This window comes from Penicillium waksmanii (assembly GCF_028829765.1).
Source record: "Penicillium waksmanii strain IBT 27052 chromosome Unknown utg000008l:1.0-5622682.0:1.0-5626561.0, whole genome shotgun sequence".
In the NCBI taxonomy this organism is placed as follows: domain Eukaryota; kingdom Fungi; phylum Ascomycota; class Eurotiomycetes; order Eurotiales; family Aspergillaceae; genus Penicillium; species Penicillium waksmanii.
The window spans coordinates 3,774,191-3,788,004 of NW_026643254.1; the positions used below are offsets into that span (position 1 = coordinate 3,774,191).

At 51.6% G+C, this 13,814-nt stretch overlaps 4 protein-coding genes across 4 annotated transcripts; 2 read left to right on the forward strand and 2 right to left on the reverse strand.

Moving 5' to 3' along the window:
* Positions 1 to 486: 486 nt before the first annotated feature.
* Positions 487 to 4,744, forward strand: N7481_009761 (uncharacterized protein; the record flags this gene model as incomplete). The annotated part of the gene is made up of 5 exons (XM_057268980.1): positions 487 to 1,831; positions 1,898 to 3,165; positions 3,218 to 3,343; positions 3,401 to 3,603; positions 3,661 to 4,744. The coding sequence occupies 5 exons, from the start codon at positions 487 to 489 to the stop codon at positions 4,742 to 4,744; spliced, it is 4,026 nt and encodes a 1,341-aa protein (XP_057119657.1).
* A 921-nt stretch (positions 4,745 to 5,665) lies between these two features.
* On the forward strand, positions 5,666 to 6,752 carry trr1 (thioredoxin-disulfide reductase TRR1; the record flags this gene model as incomplete). The annotated part of the gene is made up of 2 exons (XM_057268981.1): positions 5,666 to 5,687; positions 5,779 to 6,752. The coding sequence occupies 2 exons, from the start codon at positions 5,666 to 5,668 to the stop codon at positions 6,750 to 6,752; spliced, it is 996 nt and encodes a 331-aa protein (XP_057119658.1).
* Positions 6,753 to 7,534: 782 nt separating this feature from the next.
* On the reverse strand, positions 7,535 to 10,678 carry aof2 (putative lysine-specific histone demethylase Aof2; the record flags this gene model as incomplete). The annotated part of the gene is made up of 1 exon (XM_057268982.1): positions 7,535 to 10,678. The coding sequence occupies one exon, from the start codon at positions 10,676 to 10,678 to the stop codon at positions 7,535 to 7,537; it is 3,144 nt and encodes a 1,047-aa protein (XP_057119659.1).
* Positions 10,679 to 11,419: 741 nt separating this feature from the next.
* On the reverse strand, positions 11,420 to 12,868 carry N7481_009764 (TVP38/TMEM64 family protein; the record flags this gene model as incomplete). Its single annotated transcript, XM_057268983.1, has 3 exons — positions 11,420 to 11,783; positions 11,873 to 12,292; positions 12,396 to 12,868. 3 exons carry the CDS (start codon positions 12,866 to 12,868, stop codon positions 11,420 to 11,422), a joined length of 1,257 nt encoding a protein of 418 aa, XP_057119660.1.
* Positions 12,869 to 13,814: the final 946 nt, after the last annotated feature.

Sequence of the window (13,814 nt, forward strand, 5' to 3'; positions counted from 1 at the left end):
CGCCCAATGACGGTGGACCCCCGCGAAGGCTGGGGCTGCTCCCCAGCCACCAGAGTTGAGAGTTGCCCTATACTCTACTAGCACTCCGTACGCCCTCCCCTCCCCTCTTTTCTTCCTTCTCCCAAATCTTCACTGCAATTGCACGATCGCCCTCGAGTCATATCGGGCTTTCTTCTCCTTTCGCTACTCAATAGCTCAGGCTCAAGAGACTGCGACACCCGCGTGCAACCCGATCTCGGGCGAGGAGGTGGTGAGTCTACGTTAGGCACCAGACAGAGCGACATTGCGCCCACGTTTCAGAAGAAGTAAAAGGGCTGGACTGAAGAATGTAAGTCGAATTTCTTGCTTCTCCGAATATTTCCTGCCCTTCAAAACAATGGCTTTGCGAGTTATAGAGTTAACCAGAACCGTTGTTTAGCTGGATCCACCGAACAAGTTTCGCCGATTGACTGGTTCTCTCCGCGAGAGATAAAAATAACGAAATAAATGGCCGCCGCTGCAATGCGCGACTCGCCTGACATGGCAAATGGCAATTCTAATCACCAGAATCCCAATGGTACCAATTCGGCTTCGGGTCGCAGACAGTCGGTAGCCGGTCCAGCGACGATGGACTATGAAGATGAGCCGACGTACGAGCCTACAGCAGCAGAACGTCGATATCCACGTTCCGCGCCTAAGGCCACTGCTGCTGCTCGATCATCTGGCCAGGCCGGTCGATCCTTTTCTGCTCGTGCCCGAGATTTCCCGGCCGATGAATCAAACTATACAACTCGCAGGTCTACACTACAAACACCACCGGGGTTAACAGAGGAATCAACCACGCCTCGGGGCCTCCCACCCGCGGAATATATCCAAGACACGCAACAGAATGAAGAGCCGAAGCTCGAAGCTCCCACCGCGCCAGCGAGCCTGCCGTCACCCCCGAGCCGATCAAACACTGTCCGTTCTACAAATGGACCTCGCAAAGAATGGGCATCGGACCGTTCGCCCTTGCAAAAGCTCGAGGTGACCCTTTCTGGAATCACCAAGGAAGAAAAACGGGCGCGAATGCAAGAAGCTGAGATGCGATTGCGAGAGCGCATGGCCCGCAAAAAGATCGAGCGTGAGAAAGCGGAGGCAAAGGTACAGGCAGCAGCTACTGCTCCCCAACCAAACGTGAAGCAGAAAGTGCCTTCAAACAACCATGCAGCCCCCGGTCCTGCTAGAAAAGGAGAGAGGAAGAATGTCGTCCTTGAAGAATCGACGACTGATGCACCAAAAGCGGGGCCACGACACCATGGTGGATTTGCTGTTCCTGGGCGTCATCAAAATGAAGTGAACAGTCCTCAATACCCGGCCGTTCGCAGTCCTGAAAATGCTCAGTACGCACAGGCCGAAGATATTATCCCGCAGTCTGCAAAGTTAGGCAATGTGCCTCGAAGATCAATCACAGTGAGCGGACCCTCAGCAAAGAATGGGCCTGCTGGGAAACAGCCTGTGCGTAGTCAGTCCCTTGCCCAAAGGGGCCCTACTGCGCCAATGCAACCCGCAGATGTTATTTTGAGCAACGAAAGGCTAGAAACACCTCCAGCAGCCCGAACGGCTCATGATAGCGTCGAATCTCACACCAAAAAGCGACAGACGGTGTCTTTCAATGTGCCGCCACCGACCCCTCCGCCGATTTTCGAGTGGAAAAATGCGCCGGTCGCTCAGCTTGGATCAACAGACTTTGATTTCCAGCATATGGATATGGATCGAAGCAAAGCGTGGTGGGAAGGAGGCGGCACCACCGATCGTCGAAAGAGCAGAGCCTTACCCAAAAACTACAAGACCCCGGCTCAAAAATTGACAGGTAAGCCTTTCAACTTCAACCCTGGGTTGTGGCGTGAAATAGATAACGGAAGCTAATGTTGAACAGGTGTCACTGAAAGTAAAAACTTCGAACCAAAACTGTTCCTCAGATGTGGTCCTCTGCTCCGGTACACAGGTATTAAGAAGTTCAAAGTTGATGGCGTGCATGGTACTGTCGAGAAGGACATATGGCGAGGTTCTATTTTGATCGTCACGAAGGACACCCGCTCTTCTTACGATACGCCGCCTTCATTGCGCCTGTTTTCTCAGCCCATGGACCTTCTTCCTCCTCCGCCAGCCGAAGTCAGCGGGGAAGAACTGGCTCCTGAATATATCGACCCCACTGCCGGTCTTATGAAGGTTGGACGAGACGGACGACCTCTCTATGTCAAGCCAGTTGACCACCTGGAGGAAGAAGTCGACTTATCTTCGGTGGAAAATGATGACGGCATATATGAACTGTCACCCAGTCAGATAGACGACAACCCTGGGGGCTCCAAGCAACCAATTCCTGCAAACCGAATCAACTCCGTTGATGGCGAAACGGCAGGGTTACACCGTGATATTCCCGGCGTCCGCCTCTACGCTGACTCTGCTAGAGATGTGACCTTTTGGAGGTTCAATCTCGAGGTCGAGCTTGGCTCAACCCAACAACGAATTGCATACAGAATTAACCGTGGACCAGCACTGGGCTTCTGGGTTCCGGCTGCAGGCCAGCCGATGAACATCATGTTCCACAGCGGCAATGGATTTGGTCCCTCCGTCGACTCAAATCGTTTCTGCGGACCCGATCCTCTCTGGCGAGATATTTTGAACGAGCACCAGACTCGACCATTCCATGTGATGATTGGTGGAGGTGACCAGATATTTAATGATACAGTCATGACTGAATCGGTCTTTTTCCAGGAATGGATCAAGATCAAAAACGCTGCGGAAAGATATAGTGCTCCGTTTACTCCTGAATTCCGTGCCGAGCTCGAGCAGTTCTACCTGCAGCGCTACGCGGCCTGGTTCTCACAGGGCCTCTTTTCTCTCGCCAACTCTCAAATCCCGATGATCAACATGTGGAATGATCATGAAATCTTCGAAGGGTTCGGGTCTTACCATGAAGAATTCATGCAGAGCGCCGTCATTTCAGGTCTTGGAAAGATTGCGTTCAAGTATTATTTACTATTCCAGCACCACAGTGTTCCAGATGAGACGGAGATTGAAGAGCCTAGTTGGCTTCTTGGCGCCCAGCCAGGCCCCTACATTGAGCAGAGAAGTCGAAACTTGTTCATGTCTCTTGGTAGTGATGTTGTTTTGCTGGGCCTGGATTGTCGAACCGAGCGAAGGGTAAGATTATCATACGATTTGCCAGAAAGGATATCCGCTAATTGATTTACAGAGCAACGAGGTCCTTGCTGAGGCTACCTGTGACCTAATTTGGGACCGCTGCCATCAGGAGATTGTCAGAGGAGAGACTAAACATTTAATCGTTCTTTCCAGTGTTCCTATCGCGTACCCTCGAGTGGTGAGTTCCTGCTTATGCGCTTCTCTAAATGAAAATCCGATCTAACCATAACGCCAGGCTATGCTCAAAAACTTCATGAACAGCCGTAAATCCATTGGCAAAGCAGGCATGATCGGAGGACTCGTCAACAGATCTGGTGGCAACGTGGAGGTATATGATGACCACTGGGCCGGAAAGCATCTCAAGTCCGAAAGAACCTGGCTAGTTGAAGATCTCCAAGATCTTGCCGCGGAAAAGTCCGTTCGGGTGACCATTCTCAGGTATGACTTCATTTCATTCTCATTTCGTCTGAACGCATGCTAATACGTATCCTACAGTGGCGATGTCCACCTTGCTGCAATCGGCCAATTCTATTCCAACCCTAAGCTTGACGTTGCGAAGGACCGGGACTACCGCTATATGCCGAACATCATCTCTTCGGCCATTGCTGACATGCCAGAGACGGAGATTATTTCAGATACTCTCAATAAACGCAACACGGTGCACCACATAGATTCCAACACGGACGAGGATATAATTCCCATCTTCACGCAGGACGTGAATGGCAAATCTCGAAACAACAAGCGCTTGCTTCCACGACGAAACTGGTGCTCGATTCGAGAATATATCCCGGGATCAACCCCAGGCAGCACACCCGAGCCAGAAACTCCAGAAGAATCCGAGCCCCGTCCTGGTATGCTCCAGCGCACTCTATCTCTCGGAAGGGGTGACAAGGGACCAGGCGGCAAGCCTGGACTACTTCGACGACTATCGACGAAGGGCCCGCCCCCAACAAGAACCATGAGTTTCGGACGAAACCAAAAGGTTCTTGCTCGCCGCTCCAGTGTCGATTCCTCTGTTCCTCGGCCCATGGAGGGTGGTGATAGTTACTTCCCCGGAACATTGCAAGAGCCACAGCCTGGCGTCTTCCACCGCCGACCAACCAATCTGAGCGAAAAGGCCGCCAAGCGATCAGCTAAGGAAGGAGACGATGGTGCTGGCGCTTTTGTCAACCTTGAAAGAGGATTGGCGATTACATTGAATATGGAAGTCAACCCTCAAGACCCTTCCGGCATCACAGTCCCATACAAGCTCCTAGTTCCTGCTCTCCAGTACGAAGGAAACGAAGATGACCCGGCCCCAACGCAGGTCAAGAAGGGCTGGCGCAAGTGGTTGAATGTGCCGCGCAGAAAGAAGGCCTCCTGGGCCCAGCAAGCAGAAGATGATGATGAAGGCAGCGATGAAGATGCCGATGATATTGAAGACCACGACACCATCAACAATACCCGGGCCAATGCTGCTGCGTCCCATCAGTATGAGGGATATCCTGGCAGCGATGAGGACTCAGAGGGAGAGGTGCCTCAGAGATTGCCTCCCCATGCTCTTGTCGACGACTCATCCCCCACTGAGGGGGGAGGATGATTACTCTTTCTCAGATGAAGAACCAGCACCACGCAAGAAAAAGTGGTTTGGAATGCTTTGATTGTTCTGTACACTATGATGATTTACGCTTGGGTACCCTTCGAGGGTTCTCCTTACGATCTGTATGACCTTTTTTTTTTAGATAGCCGGATATCTGCGATTTAGCATGTGATTTCTCCGCCGGATAATGCAATTTGATTTTTTCTGCAGCAAGATATGGTGATTAGTGACTAAATCATAATAAGCTTTGAAATATAGAACGTTCTTTTCACAGTGCAGGTCGGCTCCACATGCATCTAATCATTGCTGAGTGATCAGCCCTAGACCGCCCTCGGTGGGGAGCCTCACTATGGCGTGATACCGAGCCGAGTGCGCCGTAAGAGGTGACCACATAATCGCCAGAGGAATCTAGAAGATCATCTTGAACGTAATCCGTACAGTGTACTCGTAATTTACGATCTATGTAGTTCGATCCACACCTAATCAGTAGTTAGCTTCGTCGGACACGGAACCCCTCCTGTAAAGTGAGGTGATGTGATGTGATGTATGTATGGGATTACCTTAGCAGGTCTCGACCTGGTCACGTGCCTGGTGCTTAGAAAGCGAGGGGCCTCGACGCGGGCAAATGATTAATTTGGGTCGAAAAACACAGAAAATTGCCCTGATCTCATTGTCAAGTCTCCACTCCTCCTCCCCCCCCTCAATTCCTAAGGAAAAAAAGCCCTTTATATTCTCTCCTTCTCCCCGAGAAATACCTTCAAGCTGTTTTCCTCCGCCTTTCGCCGTTTCCCCTCCGCTCTCCGATCCCTTGGATTCACTGCCGCTGCGGCCTCGACTGTTCACCAACAGTCCCCTCCTACCTCGGTCTTTTCCAACTCCCTATCGACGCCCGCGCGCGGCAATTGCATGAACACCGCCAGAATGGTTCACTCCAAGGTCGTCAGTAAGTTGTCCAACCCTCGGTTTCCCGATTCTCTCCGATTTGGAGGCATGCATGTTCCGCGGACCATAGGCTAATGAACTTTTGCCCACAGTTATCGGATCGGGCCCCGCCGCCCACACTGCCGCCATCTACTTGTCGCGTGCTGAACTTGAACCCATCCTGTATGAGGGTATGCTCGCCAATGGCACCGCCGCCGGCGGCCAGCTCACCACCACCACCGATGTCGAGAACTTCCCCGGCTTTCCCGACGGTGTCGGCGGTCAGGAGCTGATGGAGAGGATGCGCAAGCAATCAGAGCGCTTCGGCACCGAGGTCATTACCGAGACCATCTCCAAGCTGGACCTCTCCCAGCGTCCCTTCAAGATGTGGACCGAGTGGAACGACGCCCCCGGCAGCGAGCCCGTCCGCACCGCTGACGCCGTCATCATCGCTACCGGTGCCAACGCCCGTCGTCTGAACCTGCCCGGCGAGGAGACCTACTGGCAGAACGGTATCAGTGCCTGCGCGGTCTGTGACGGTGCTGTGCCCATCTTCCGCAACAAGCCCCTGTACGTCATCGGTGGTGGTGACTCCGCCGCCGAGGAGGCTATGTTCCTGGCCAAGTACGGCAGCACTGTCACCGTTCTTGTCCGTCGTGACAAGCTCCGTGCCACCAAGGTCATGGCCGACCGTCTACTCGCTCACCCCAAGTGTGTTGTCCGCTTCAACACCGTCGCCACCGAGGTCATTGGTGAGAACAAGCCCAACGGCCTGATGACCCACCTCCGCATCAAGGACACTACCAGCGGCCAGGAGGAGATTGTCGATGCTAACGGTCTGTTCTACGCCGTCGGCCACGACCCTGCCAACGCTCTCATCAAGGAGCAGCTCAAGATCGACGAGGATGGATACATTGTTACCCAGCCCGGTACCAGCTACACCTCCATCGAGGGTGTCTTCGCTTGCGGTGATGTCCAGGACAAGCGTTACCGCCAGGCCATCACCAGTGCCGGCACGGGTTGCGTTGCCGCTATGGATGCCGAGAAGTTCATCTCTGAGGGTGGCGAGTCCCACGCCTCTCTCTAAATGCATACTACCTCTGCCTCTCCTCCTTCCTCCCTGCCTCCTTCACCTCCATACACACGACCCTCCCATTACAGCCCTCTCATGATTCTAGCCTGCACTGCAGATAATCCCGTTTAGAAAGATTTCACTTGCTTTTCTACACATCTGTCTCTGTTTGCGATCTGAGTCTCGATTCCCTGTGCATATTTTCTTTTCCTATCATGGTTGACGGATTCCCTTTACTTGCTACTGCCACATTGTTCTGCTTTTTTTTTTCTTACCTTTTTTTCTTTGATACATTGGGTGTCTGGGTTGATCTACGATTTTCGAGCGATTCTTCTTATAGATCAGCCTCGTTTGCGTTGGTTTCGGTGCCCATAGATATAGAAATAGATGATATTCCCTGATCAATACCCGCCAGTAGATCCTGAATGTAGTACAATCGTATTAAGTTCAGACTAGGGTTTCACGAAGAGAGAACCTTGGAAATCGGCGAGCTCCGATTAAGTCTGTTCTAACTCAGACTTGGAAAGTATTAGTAGATATTAATAGTATAAGACTCCTGTTAAACTTACTAGTAATCCTCTAAATAGTAGCCTTACGAGCAATGATAGTACTACTAGTACTAAGCTTGTGCAATCAAAGACTCGGAGACAGCAACACTTCAAGTTTGAAGCAACTGGTAACTATAGTTACCCCATTCAAAACCTATCATAGTAATAAAACATAAACCCCCCTCCAAAAAAATAAAGCAAAAGCAGAGCAATTGGCCTCCGTTCATTTATACATGTGTCAAAGAATTTCTATGAAGGCGTCTCCCACTGCTCAAATGGATTCGCCGCACACCACTGATCCTTGACCTCATAAGACCTCCGTTCCCACTCCAAAGCAACCGCCTTCCAAGAATCCCACGACTCATCATTATTCCGCCGATTGGCCTCAACCTGTTCTAGATACGGCCTTTTCTCTTCCGGTGCAGCATTGCGCCACATCTGGCCGAGGGCGTGTCGGATTTCATCACGGCCAGCCTTTGCAGCTGGGTTCTTGCTGGAGACTCGTTTGGTCTCGTCGCATTGGTCGCGGCATTTGGCCCAGTAGTCCTTCTGGTATAGAAGGAATGGGTTGAGGCCGGCTTTTGCGGGGCGGGTGGGCATTGCGCCGATCTCGGCGTAGATGGCTGTCCACATTGCCTGGTCGTAGGTTTCACGGCGTTGTTTGTCTGTCGAGACGCGGGATGGGGTGGTCATGGTGGTTGGTTCGGATTTTGGCTCGACGACTGTGGCGGTTGGTTCGTTGGGTGTGTTGTTTTGTTTCTCCGGTACGAGGGGAGTGGGGACTTCGATGGGACCGACCACGGACTCGATTACTTCGGAGGCTGCACGGAGTCCCGAGAGATAGGCTCCATGAACAGTTGCAGGGTGTGTGCCGCAGGTAGCTTCGCCTGCAAAGTAGAGGTTGCCGATTCGTTGTGCCATCAGTTCATAGTCTTGAGGTAGGGTTTCGGCGGCCACATAGGAATAGCTGCCTCGGGTAAAGGGATCAGAGGCCCAGCGAGTGATGATAGTCTCGATGGGATCCGGAACGACGGTATTTTTGAAGACATTGCGAAGTTGACCAGTGACTTCGGTGATGATCTCGCCATCTGGCGTATTTTCGGCCTGGTGAGCGGCATCGCCTGCCATGAGGGCTATCAAAACTGGCAGTCCGGTGGTTTTCAGACAGTTCCAAAATAGGTAGAAACGACCCCGATTGGCTGCATAGTCCTCTTGTACAGTGCTTTCGGGGTTGCTAGGCTCACGAAGCAGACCAAACATATCTCGTTCAGTATCCCAGAAGGGCTCGTCAAACACCAAGACCACCTTGTTCATAACACCAAATCCAAGTCTATCGATTGCCCCTGTCTTCCATTCTGGCAGGGGAGGATCGAATTCCACCGCTTTATGCTTGAGGGTTCCAAGTGAGCCACTGTATACGACATGGTCTGCCGCGAATTTCTCCCCGTCCTCGCACGCAACGACTGTTTTCTTTCCGGATCCGGTGGCATCGTAGGTAATCTTCTTCACAATTTTGTTGGTGCGGAGATCAAGCTTCGTAGGTAGAGAGTAGAGCCCAAATGGCAATTGCTGGTAGCCTCCAATCACAGTCGAGTGCTCCCCTTCGAACTCGTTGCCGATATCCTGATCCCAACCTGAAAGGCTGAGTTTGTCAACATTTGTTGCGTTTGCGTATTCGAGGTTTGCGAAATGCCAATTCAAAAGTCGCAAATCTTTGGGCGTGAGCGGAAGCATGCGCTGATACTGCTGCACACCTTCATTCATTACTGTTCCAAGGGTCTGCATTTGTGAAGCACTGGCGATGGGATCTAGATTGATGGTTTCCCGAGGAGAAATCCCGGGGTTCAAAGTCCACCCAGTAGCCTGACAAGTAAGGGCAGCTGGATGCTCCTTGGAGGGGCTCATGAGATCACCAACAACATCAGGATTTGGTTGGAGATCAGCCGTTTTGTGTCCAACGCCGCGACGTCGACGCACTCTCTTTGTGGGAACGAGAGAATCGATGGTTCCTGCTGCGCGCGCCTCTTCGTATTGTCGTACATTGAGACCGTCGTCCACCAAAGACTCACGACCATTATCAATCATATCGTGGTCTCCCTCCGCAGTGGGAGAGACAAGTGTTTTGCTACGGTAAACCCCCGTGCGGTCCAAAACATCATTGTATAACTTTTCATCCATAGCGTCTTGAACCTCATGAACCGGTGAACCATCAATGTCATAAATCGTCGAGATGTCTCGTAGCAGGTGATAGTGGAGTGCCAATTGGCCACGCACAATCTGGTCAAGAGGATTGCCGTGATCAAAGCCAACAATGATCTGTGCACCCATTTCTGCTTTGGGTGTGAGTCCAGGAGGAAGCATGTCAGACTCGAGACTCCGTAGAGGATGCGAGTACACCCTTCCGCCAATTCTGCGACGTCCCTCGAGTACAATGACGCGTGGAGCAGTGTCGGCATCACGATAATGACGGAAGAGTCCTTCTAGCTGTCGAGCACAGCCCAGTCCTCCTACTCCACCTCCAATAACCACAATAGTGGGCCCTTCTTTGCGTCTACCTCGCCTGGGAGCGACTGGGGGTGTTGGGACCTCCACGCACCCGAAATTGATGTATCCTTTCCGTGACAACCAGTCGTATGCGAAAGAAGCCAAATTCATCCAACGATAATCTTTGGCACATCCTATCGCTTCTTCACGGGTTATACTGACCATGGGATTCACCGTCCAGAGCCGGAGAATCCCATTCCGAATGTTCAAGTAGAGTGTGACGTGCACGTGACAAAGCTGATCTTGCAATGCTTCCTGTTCCTTCCTGTGTAGTGCATAGGGATCTAACCGAGATGCATATGCCGCAGCGACACACTGTTGAGCATAAATAGACGGCGCAAGCCTTGATGGAATGGAACTTCGCGGTCGACATTTCGATAAATCAACCTTGTTGCTCTCTAATATGCTCACGCCCGCAGTGTGCGTAGGAGTAGAGGTGGATTGTCCGGGTGTTGTTGGAGGCGATGTAGACTTCGCGGTTTGATATGACGAGGTAAGGGACATCGAAGCGGTGGACTCGTTGGGAGTACTGCTGTTCCCATATATATCGCCCTGGATATTGCCATTTTTGCAAGGGCCAGTCAGCCCAGGAGGAGGCGGCAGAGCGCTAGAGCTGGCAGCCTGTGTCTGCTCCTCTACGGGAAATGACTGATGAGTTTGGGTCAGCGGACCGTCAGATGTTCGAAGCCGTTTTACAGGTGGTTCGGAAGCTTCGAATCGATCTGGCATGGTCTGCTTTGTTCCCGTTGTAAATAAAACATCATTTTGAGCAACTTGACTGATGTTTCCGCCCTGATTTGAGGTTTCTCCCGATATATCGTGGTAGGCCATTGGCGCCGAGCCGTCCATGTTCAACGTCGGCAGATTATAAGATGGCGCCCTCAAGGAGGAATGGGAGGCGGAAGGAGAGACTGGATGGAACTCCATTTTCATCTACCAGATAGAAGACCCCGTAGATCTTCTAACAATTGGTGATGGCAAAGGATACCACAAGAGGGCCGGCAATACGAAACCCCACACGAATTGAATATCAGGCGTCACCACAGCCACCGATGTTCAACCATGTTGAGTTGTATCAAGTTGCATAGAAGAGAGGCAAGAATTGTCAACGATCGAGTATATCTATATTTCGAAATTAGACACAGCTAACATCTAGGGAGATGCGTGGTAATGGGGCATCTCTTTTTTCATCTTCCTTTTTCGGTCCGGCATAGATATTGCACAGGGAGGAAGCGAGGGGTCGGGGGTACATACAAACCAGAACAGCCAGTCGACTTCCCCCAGCAAGCGTAGACCTCTCGCTGATTAAGAATCCGACTGGCATCAAATCGAGGCGACCCAATTGGCATGCGCGAAGGGAGGGGTGGATGGCAGGACTTGGAGAAGTCGCGAGTTCCTCGGGGCGCGTATTTCTCAGTCCGCTTCCGGCCGCCCTCGGTCTCCTTCGCTCTCGACTCTTGACGACTACCAGAGGTATGAGGTATGCAATACTGCAGCGAATACGCCTCGATGTGATCTGAGATGGTACAGTCTATTATCTGAAAAATATCTTAAATATGATGCGATGCAAAATTTATTCTACTCAAGATTTCAGGCCTGCCGCCCAACGTGGCTATGCAGCCCGTACGTCTCACTGGCATCACCCACATACTCGTCCGAGTCATTATCCGTAAACTCATCATGGTAAGACCGTCGGTTGGCCTTCTTCTTCCACCGCCTTGATCGGTCACCATCACTGTCACTGTCATCCCCGAGTGCGAGGTCAACACGGTCGTCGTCATGCTCAAACCCAATGCCCTCCTCTTCGTCCCGAGCCAGCATTGTTGCAGCCTCATTGGCGTCATCGTCGTCGGAGAATCTGCCATGCGGACGATTGGCGGCATGATCGGACTGAAGAGATCCTCTGATCTCGGCGCGCTCTTTCTCCTCGAGTTCTTTCGCACGGGCCAATGTCCTGCAGGGACAAACGGATTCATGTTAGCCAAATGCCATCACAAAACGTGGGGGAAAACAGGAATAAAAAGGGTCCAAGGAATGACCAACCTGTTGTAGATATAGTATCCAGTGAAAATTCCAACAGACACCGTGACAAGAATGCTGATGATATTTACGGCCTTGGAGCCTGTGCTCATTTCCTCACCCTTCTCGGAGAGAAGTCGTAGGCGACTCCCCACAAACGCAGGCACAAGCAACTTTGGAGAAATGATCGCAGTGGCCAGTCCATACATCAAAGGCTGGACAGTTGGAACTGTAGAAATAGCTCCGTTGCAAATCGAGTAAGGCAGCGGACACAGACGAATCATGCAAAGAAGCTTCAGGCCGTCATACTTCAAGGTTAGCGATAAGGCGGCAAATCGCTTGTCACGTTCCATGAGACGGTTCACAAATCCCGAGAGCACAGTACGCGATACATAGAATGAGGCCGTGGAACCGAGAACGGTTGCGGTAGTGTAAATAATCCATCTGTTTAGAAGATTGGGATGTTAGCGTGGGGTGGTGGTTTCGATCCGGGGAAGATGCGCGCCAGGGTCCAACAGGGTCCAGCGACTTTCGGCTTTTAGCTTACCCTTTCCACAGACCGAAGATAAATCCCGCCACCGTTCCAAACGTCGACCAACCCAGCAATGGAGGGAAGGAGACGAAAAAGACGCAGAGCCATAGGACAAATGCGACCAGGAAAGAATGCTCCCACTTGTGGGCGACGGGTCCCAGCCAGCCGAAGAGCTTGCCGGTCAAGATCATGAAACCAATACCCAGTGCACCGACTCCAAAGGAGGCTGCGTAGAAACCAATTTTTTGCCAGAGGGTCATGGTCTCCCAGCGTTCCTTGGCCATGCTATAGGCGGCTTTGGCGCGGTTGATTGTGCGGTCCCGAAAGTTGGTGGCCTGGTTGTTGTTGGACCAGCGGGCGGACGAATCGCGTCTGGCCCAGGGCGCTTGGTTGTGTTCATCATCGCTGTTGGGGGATTCGAGGAGAGGATCAGGGGGCGAGTCAGAGAGTGCCAATGCCCGTGCCGTGGACTCATAGTCCGCGGGCATGGTGGGCAAAGAGCTTGGAGGGGAAGACGGAGAGAGGGGGCAAGGTTGATACGATATTAAATGGGACAGGGATCGGATCCGGGGGAGGAACCTCTGGCGATCGGCGCTGTGGAGCGGACGAGGGAATGGTAGTGGTGGTGGTGGTGGTAATGGCAGTGGCAGTGGTAGTGCTGGTGATGATGGTGGTACCTTGGAGTACTGGACGGCTGAAAATAGACGTAAGTTCCAAGTTGGCGAGAAAGACAAGATGGAGAACCTAAGATGTCTCAAATGGCCGGAGTAATAAGCTGTCTTAAGGTACTCCGTTAAAAAAAGGTCCACGGTGGTTACTGGGCCCAAAGCGGATCCGCCGGGCCCCGAGGCTTTACTGGGCGCTGCCATAGGCTGCTCCAACTCTGCCATGCCTTGGAGTACGGTTCCTGGTATATTTATTTACCTTTACTTTATTTTTATTTTTATTTTGTATTTTGTATTTTAGTAGGGTAATTTAACCATCACACCTTTCCTCAGACTTATAAAGTGTCAGATGCCCAAGATATCGAACCATTTTTGAGATTAGTATGTGAGTTGGTTGGCTGGGATCTACAATTCCATTTCTATTCCATGTCTAATTTGCTTGTTTGGGTTTTTCTATATATTTTATTTTATTATACTTTTGATACTTTTCTTCTTTACTATATTTTACTTATTATTTCCTAACTCTTAACTCCCCATCTATAAGTACTAAGTGTCAAAGGTAGTTCGGGTGGGCCGCAGTTCAGCTGCAATCCAGAGTCTCCAGTCTCCAGTCTCCATCCCATCTACAAGCCAATGTTGATCTCCTTTCTCCGCCTCTCGTCCTCCTCCTCCCCCCCCCTCCTTTGTTTGCGCTCCATCTCCCTTTGGCCTCCTTTGTCTTTCTCCTTTTCTGGCTAGGGTTACGATGTAACTAAGGCTGCCCTTCTTC